Source organism: Liolophura sinensis, chromosome 2 (assembly GCF_032854445.1).
Source record: "Liolophura sinensis isolate JHLJ2023 chromosome 2, CUHK_Ljap_v2, whole genome shotgun sequence".
Lineage (NCBI taxonomy): Eukaryota > Metazoa > Mollusca > Polyplacophora > Chitonida > Chitonidae > Liolophura > Liolophura sinensis.
The window spans coordinates 18,449,173-18,457,589 of NC_088296.1; the positions used below are offsets into that span (position 1 = coordinate 18,449,173).

General features: G+C 42.2%; 2 protein-coding genes across 2 annotated transcripts; both read right to left on the reverse strand.

Moving 5' to 3' along the window:
* Positions 1–1,177: 1,177 nt before the first annotated feature.
* On the reverse strand, positions 1,178–2,342 carry LOC135462554 (protein TsetseEP-like). Its single transcript, XM_064739780.1, has 2 exons — positions 2,109–2,342; positions 1,178–1,402 (listed from the first exon to the last, which is right to left on the reverse strand). The coding sequence occupies exons 1-2, from the start codon at positions 2,340–2,342 to the stop codon at positions 1,178–1,180; spliced, it is 459 nt and encodes a 152-aa protein (XP_064595850.1).
* A 4,525-nt stretch (positions 2,343–6,867) lies between these two features.
* On the reverse strand, positions 6,868–8,124 carry LOC135462555 (mucin-2-like; the record flags this gene model as incomplete). Its single annotated transcript, XM_064739781.1, has 1 exon — positions 6,868–8,124. A coding segment is annotated over one exon (1,257 nt), but the record flags the coding sequence as incomplete, so codon positions are not given.
* Positions 8,125–8,417: the final 293 nt, after the last annotated feature.

Sequence of the window (8,417 nt, forward strand, 5' to 3'; positions counted from 1 at the left end):
TGGACGTGGTGATGTTGCTATGCTTGGTGACACTGTAACTGTTGTCTGTGTTGTTTTCTCTGACAAAGACTATCACTAGACGTGGTGATATTGCCATGCTTTGTGACACTGTAACTGTTGTCTGTTTTTGTTTTCTCTGACAAAGACTGTCACTGGAGGTGGTGATATTGTCATGCTTGGTGACACTGTGACTGTTGTCCGTGTTGTTTCTCTGACAAAGACTGTCACTGGATGCGGTGATACTGTCATGCTTGGTGACACTGTAACTGTTGTCTGTATTGTTTTCTCTGTCAAAGACTATCACTGGATGCGGTGATATTGTCATGCTCGGTGACACTGTAGCTGTTGTATGTGTTGTTTTCTCCGTCAAAGACTGTCACTGGGCGTAGTGATATTGCCATGTTTGGTGACACTGTGGCTGTTGTCTGTGTTGTTTTCTCCGCCAAAGACTATCACTGGATGCGGTGATATTGTCATGGTTAGTGACACTGTAACTGCTGTCTGTATTGTTTTCTCTGAGAAAGACTGACACTGGACGTGGTGAAATTGTCATGCTCTGTGACACTTTGGCTGTTGTCCTATATATCGTTTTATGCACCAACATCCGCTTTTTCTATACTTCACATTTACTCTATGTGTAAGAAACGGGACAAGTGAAATGTACATTTATTCCCCATAGAGATTATTGGTTGCCCAGAGCCACTCTATGGAACGACGCTGTTGTTGTTGTTTTGGGGAATGGGGTTCATCTTGTTTTTCATCGTAGGATGCATATTTGATGTGCGCGAGCGTAGTAATTCAGTTGATTGTCAGTACTGTGTAGATATTGTGAACAGTCTCTCACAGCATCGAAATAATCTTATATTTGACAGACCTTTTTTTTTGCTCCAACACACTAATTTTTTGGTCTAAAGGGATATTGTCATGTGCTCAACGTTATATTACATTAGATTTATAAAACACCAATCCAATAAATAAATAGCCATCACCCACAACAGCCTGCATATGGTCATGGATTTCCCTCAGACTGTGCACAGTTTTATCCCACCATAATGCTGGCCGCCGTTGTCCAAATGTAATTTTCTTGAGTGCAGCGCAAGGTGCCAGTTAAATGAATAGACACAATAAACAGTCAAGGCTTAGAAAGCAGATTATGTTACATTTATCAGATCAAATTTTAGAGTGTGTTGTTATCTCTACCTGTCGTGATTGTTGGAGTCATTTCTGGGGCCTCCTCAGATGTAGTTTCTGGGGCCTCTTCTGCTGTGGTTTCTTGGTTCACTTCTGGTGTTTTTTCTGGGGTCTCCTCTGGTGTAGTGTCTGAGGCCTCCTCTGGTCTGGCTTCTGCGACCTCTTCTGGTGTGGTTTCTGGGGTCTCCTCGGGTGTGGTTTGTGGGTTCTTCTATGGTGTGGTTTGTGTGGTCTCTGGTGTGTTGTCTGAGGTCTCCTCTGGTGGGATTTCTGGGGTCTCCTATAGTATGGTTTCTTGGGTCTTATATGGTATGGTTTCTGGCGTGTTCTCTGATGGGTTTTTTTGGGGTCATCTCTGGTGTGATTTCTGAGGTCTCCTCTGGTACGGTTTCTGGGGTCATCTCTGGTGTGGTTTCTGGGGTCTCCCCTGGTGTGGTTTGTTAGGTCCCCTCTGGTGTAGTTTCAGGGGTACCCCCTAGTATGGGTTCGGAGGCCTTTTCTCGTGTGGTTTCCGGGGTTTCAGGATCGCAGTCTTCCATGGCCTCCCCGTCACATTGGGTTCAGGGCCTTTCGTAACCTTAGGCTTGGTCCCCCGGGGGAGAAGGATTTCGTCCTGTTTAGGGTTGGCTGAACAAGGCTTAATATCGTGCCCACAAGCGTTGTTGATTTCACATAAGGTAGATTTACCTCCCTCTTCTAGTATCTTGTTATTCTTTTTCGAAGCTGTACAGGCGTAAGCTGGTGAAGTCAAGCATCCGTCCATCTACAGCCCTTCAAACGGTGTTCCGTGCTGTTTTCCGGATTTTGGACAGAGCACAATCGAGCAAATTCACCTACTTTTCGAGCTTCCCAGGGCCTTCCCTCTTCCATAGTTTCCCGTTCAGTTTTTTGTGAAACGGATAAGGTTTCAACATTACCTTACGCTCTTCATGCGTTAATTTTTTATGAGGGTCTTCTTTCTTTAACGCCTGGGTGTCAGCTTCTTCTGCCACCGTCAGGTTCTGTTCGTCGTCTGGGTGGCCTTCCACCACTTGTATGGAAATGTGAAGGAATGTGATTTCTTCATCTGGACGGACTCTTTGATTTGGACATTGTCCATAAGACGGGCAAGTGGTTGACAGTGCGCTTCCAGCACTGCCGCCACAAGGCATGCAAGAATTAGATACTTTAACATGGTTGAAAAAATCCCAAGAAAATAAATAAATAAATAAAACAGGCGAAAAAGCAAAACATCATTGAGTAATTTACCAATGGCTAAAATTCTTGCTAGGTTTTATTTTTCCGATAATTACTCAAGTCCATATTTTGTGGAATAATCCAATTTTTGTGAAGTCGATACTTCCAGATGTCGGCAGTTTAAAATTGAAAATCATCCCGTTAGTCTGAAATATATTTTATTTTTTTTTATTGACAGCATTATATTTGCGCGTCCTAGCCCTGAGTAACCATGCCACGAAATTACCCCACAAAGACGTATCAATTCAGTGCAGACGGTTCCTCTGTGGTTGAGTTGGTTACTAGCACAGCGTAATGACCCAGGAGCCTCCCACCACTGCGGTCGCTGTGAGTTCAAGTTCAGCTCATGCTGGCTTCCTCTCCAGCCGTATGTGGGAAGGTCTGTCAGCGGCCTGCGAATGGTCGTGGGTTTCCCCCGGGCTCTGCCCGGTTTCCACCAATCATAATGCTGGCCGCCGTCGTATAACTGAAGTATTCTTGAGTACAGCGTGAAACTCCAGTCAAATAAATAAATAAACAAAACATAAATTCAGTGCAGAAGGCCGATGAATAGATGAGTCGCTTCAGCGATGTGACCGTTGTACATGTACCTAAGATCAAAATAAACAGGAAACGTAACCAATGAAACTGGAGTTTAGAAAACCTAAACTTGGGATATTCGTCTGCAGTTATGTCTACTTAGAAGTGGAAAATGAGATAAAAAGTGACAAAATCTGTGTTGGATTGTGTCAGAAGGATATATTAGTTTATGACAGACAACAGAGACCGCCAATGAACGGTGTGCTTTATATGTTGTGATATAATCTGGTTGGGGCTGCGGTGTCAACTGGACGGAAATTCAAAATGGCGGAAATTTGCTCCTTGGCTTTTAATACGTTTTGGGAGATCAGTTCCTGTACATCAGATTTCAAGTTTATTAAATCATTAACATATTCTCTAAAAAGCTGACTGATTCATAATTTACTACACTATCTGGCAGACATGAAGGTATATATGACACGACTGGCTTTTTAATTCTTAGTACGGAGATTAGGATGTGTCCTAAACACATGGGAGCACATAGGATGTGTCCTATCACATGGGAGCACAAAGGATGTGTCCTAACACACGGGAGCACATAGGATGTGTCCTAACACATGGGAGCACATAGGATGTGTCCTAACACATGGGAGCACATAGGATGTGTCCTATCACATGGGAGCACATAGGATGTGTCCTAACACATGGGAGCACATAGATGTGTCCTAACACATGGGAGCACATAGGATGTGTCCTAACACATGGGAGCACATAGGATGTGTCCTAACACATGGGAGCACATAGGATGTGTCCTAACGCATGGGAACACACAAACGCTTTCTCTCCTCCTTCCTTTTCCTCTTAAACGCCCCCGATCGGCCCCGCGTTTTAAGTACGATCATTTCCGAGCATTCGCGAAAAATTAATGTAAAATACAGAGGTTATTAAAAACTATTAAGTGTACCTCAGAATATCCCATTGTTTTGCCATATCTGTTTTCAGTTTCATTAAAACCATAGCCTTTGTTTTATAGATTTTTTTTCATGAATCCTTTAATTAAGACTTGACACACCCACTAAAATATTTGGAAAGATTTGAAATTAATTCATTGTCTGAAAGACTGACTGATTCACAAGATGAAATACTTTCCCAAAGAGAAGTTGTCACACAAGATTATGCTTAGGCATGTAATGTAAATCACTGATTAATGTAAATCACTGATTAATGTAAATCACTGATTAATGTAAATCACTGATTAATGTACATCACTGATTAATGTACATCACTGATTAATGTAAATCACTGATTAATGTAAATCACTGATTAATGTAAATCTGATACACTGGTCTAAAATGACTGGCTTATCCAGCAACCTGCGAATGCGCATTATAAACTCTCTAAAAGACTGATTGATGATAACTCTGGAAAACTGGTTTAGGGAAAACATGGCACATTCTATAAAACACAAAATTAAAGAACACAGCACAGAAAATGAAACAACTGAGTTGGCCAATGGTGACACGTAACCGGTGAAAGACCTCCAGTTAGGGCTGTATTCTGTCTCTTCTCTTGTGAATGCTTGAAAAAGTGGCACGTTTATGTTATTGTGCTCACAGATACCATGGCTTGTGTGGAGCCAGAATAATGTACAAACAATGTATCGAAGTTAATTGCAATTTATTAGACGTCTCTGGTTAGCCTGTAAGAATTACTCAGAATGCTGTATCATATATAATATTTTACATGGAGGACATTGCGAAGCGTCCAAGCCTCAAGGACTATTAGTGTGCCAGCAAAATTTATTCTACAGATCTTTCAGATTGATTGAAAGCCACAAAGGCTTGATAAACATTTCAACATTGGACTAAATCACAAAATGACACATTCACTGAAAGGGTTGCCGATCCAGACAAGTTCTAAAAGAAAGGTTAGGTCAAACACCTCTCTACAACTTGACGTTCTTACTTAGCGTTAACATTTTGATAGTTTTTTTTTTATTTTAACACTCAGTTTGCACAGACCAGTAGGAATATCTACTGATCAATACACGTAGTAACGAGCGCTGATATTTACACTTTGTAAAATTATGAAGTTATTTTTAAGTAAATTTTTATCTGTAGTCAACCATCATGTATGTACGCCAGTTGTATAGAAGGCGATCGCGTTTGGAAATTTGTTCGTGATTTCGTGGATCTTTTGAAAGAACTGTGAGCACAGATGAACTGTTTATTAAACAGATACGTAACCAATGAACACTGTCCCTATCGCTAGGCGTCTTCGTCTGTCCATACATGGGGTAACTGAACAGATTCTCAATTAAAAAGGCAAAGCACAGTCTCTAGGTTTACATACATTAACAATAAGTACAAAAGTGAAATTTTTTTTAGAAACTGAATACAGGTGCAAATCTATCCATAGAAAAATGTGACAAAAATCTATTTTTTTTTTTTGGGAAAGTGTACATATGTTCATCAGTATTACGTAACAGGAGACTTTCAACCATTTGACCTTCAGCTACACCTGCTATGCATCACGTCCCATTCAGAATTCATCGAAAAGTGCCTTTCACATGATGGTCCCCAACCACCCATGAAAAGCATCCGAGCCTGAATTTGAATGGGAATATCCTTTCAAAGCATTTAGGGGCCTCCGTGGCTCAATCGGTTAGCGCGCTAGCGCAGCGTAATGACCCAGGAGCCTCTCACCAATTCGGTCGCTGTGAGTTCAGGTCCAGATCATGCTGGCTTCCTCTCCGGCCGTAAGTGGGAAGATCTGTCAGCAACCTGCGGATGGTCGTGGGTTTCCCCCGGGCTCTGCCCGGTTTCCTCCCACCATAATGCTGGCCGCCGTCGTATAAGTGAAATATTCTTGAGTACGGCGTAAAACACCAATCAAATAAATAAATAAATCAAAGCATTTAAGCCACGTGAGTGGCTCAGAACACACGTACAACGCCCTTGCTTATGTACGCAACTTGCTTATAAATCACAAACCTGGGGCATTTAATCTGGATTATGATAATATTTATAAATGCATTAAAAACATAAATATGATCAAAATGCAGGTTGAATACAATTGTTAGCTGTAAAGGCCAAATTCTGGTGCAAATATATTTATTAAACATGAGTTACATCCCCATCTATAACATTTTTTACGTAAAGGCTATATATACCAAAAGCCAATCCCAAATACCCACAATGCAAAATATTCAAGTTTTTAAGAAAGGGTTAAAAGTAAAAAAAAAAACTTATAAGAAGTTGGACATTTGTTCAGTTAACTTCGTTGTGCATACCCATCATGTTAGACCTAAAATAATCTGTTCGCCTTTGTCATTAACGATCAACCTCTCCTGTACTTCTTCCTCTTAAGAGTATTATTAATTATTTAATTAGTACGTTCGAGTACATCGACCAAACTGGTGCTTAAATTTTCTCTCGAAAAGCCTGATCTAGATTTGGTTTCTACTCTTGTAAACAAACTGCTTAAAAAGTGTCAAAAGTCAAATTACCGACACTCATACGGACCTGAGGTTAGTTTGAGTATTCAGCATAGTTGAATACACATAAAAACAAAACAAGTAATGCGATGTGGTTGTTCTGATTGATGGCAGAGATGTGGTTGGGATTGTTGGAGGCGATGTGGTTGTTCTGATTGATGGAAGAGATGTGGTTGGAATTGTTGGAGGCGACGGGGTTGTTCTGATTGATGCCAGAGATGTAGTTGGGATTGTTGGAGGCGACGGGGTTGTTCTAATTATTGGTGACTATGTTGCTTTTCTGATTGTTGTTGTGCTTGTTGGAGGCGATGTGGTTGTTTTGATTGTTAATAGCGATGTTGTTGTTTAGTTCGTCGGAGGCGATGTTGTCGTATTCATCGTTGGAGGTGATGTTGTTGTTACTTAGATTGTTGGAGGCGATGTAATTATGATTGTTGGAGGCGACGTGAGACGGTGTGATTGTGGTTATTTGAGGCTGTGTGGTTGTAGTTCTTTGAGCCGGTGTAGTTGTTGCTAGTTTTGGAGGCGATGTGGTTGTTTCCAGTGTTTGAGCCGGTGTGATTGTTGTTTGTGTTTGAAGCGGTGTAATTGCGGTTGAGTGAGAGGGTAAGATTGTAGTTCTTTGAGCCGGTGTGGTTGTTGTTAGTGTTTGAGACGGTGTGATTGTTTCCAGTGTGATTGTTTCCGACGTGAGACGGTGTGATTGTGGTTGTTTGAGGCGATGTGGTTGTAGTTCTTTGAGCCGGTGTAGTTGTTGCTAGTTTTGGAGGCGATGTGGTTGTTTCCAGTGTTTGAGACGGTGTGGTTGTTGTCAGAGTTTGAGATGGTGTGGTTGTTGTCAGAGTTTGAGACGATGTGGTTGTTGTCAGAGTTTGAGACGGTGTGGTTGATGTCAGAGTTTGAGGCGGTGTGGTTGTTGTCAGAGTTTGAGATGGTGTGGTTGTTGTTAGAGTTTGAGACGATGTGGTTGTTGTCAGAGTTTGAGACGGTGTGGTTGATGTCATAGTTTGAGGCGGTGTGGTTGTTGTCAGAGTTTGAGACGGTGTGGTTGATGTCAGAGTTTGAGACGGTGTGGTTGTTGTCAGAGTTTGAGATGGTATGGTTGTTGTTAGAGTTTGAGACGATGTGGTTGTTGTTAGAGTTTGAGACGGTGTGGTTGTTGTCAGAGTTTGAGGCGGTGTGGTTGTTGTCAGAGTTTGAGGCGGTGTGGTTGTTGTCAGAGTTTGAGACGGTGTGGTTGATGTCAGAGTTTGAGACGGTGTGGTTGTTGTTAGAGTTTGAGACGATGTGGTTGTTGTCAGAGTTTGAGACGGTGTGGTTGTTGTCAGAGTTTGAGACGGTGTGGTTGATGTCAGAGTTTGAGACGGTGTGGTTGTTGTCAGAGTTTGAGGCGATGTGGTTGTTGTCAGAGTTTGAGACGGTGTGGTTGTTGTTAGAGTTTGAGACGGTGTGGTTGTTGTCAGAGTTTGACGCGGTGCGGTTGTTTCCAGAGTTTGAGGCGATGTGGTTGTTGTCAGAGTTTGAGACGGTGTGGTTGATGTCAGAGTTTGAGACGGTGTGGTTGTTGTCAGAGTTTGAGACGGTGTGGCTGTTGTCAGAGTTTGAGACGGTGTGGTTGTTGTCAGAGTTTGAGACGGTGTGGCTGTTTCCAGTGTTTGAAACGGTGTGGTTGTTGTCAGAGTTTGAGACGGTGTGGTTGATGTCAGAGTTTGAGACGGTGTGGTTGTTGTCAGAGTTTGAGGCGATGTGGTTGTTGTCAGAGTTTGAGACGGTGTGGTTGTTGTTAGAGTTTGAGACGGTGTGGTTGTTGTCAGAGTTTGACGTGGTGCGGTTGTTTCCAGAGTTTGAGGCGATGTGGTTGTTGTCAGAGTTTGAGACGGTGTGGTTGATGTCAGAGTTTGAGACGGTGTGGTTGTTGTCAGAGTTTGAGACGGTGTGGCTGTTGTCAGAGTTTGAGACGGTGTGGTTGTTGTCA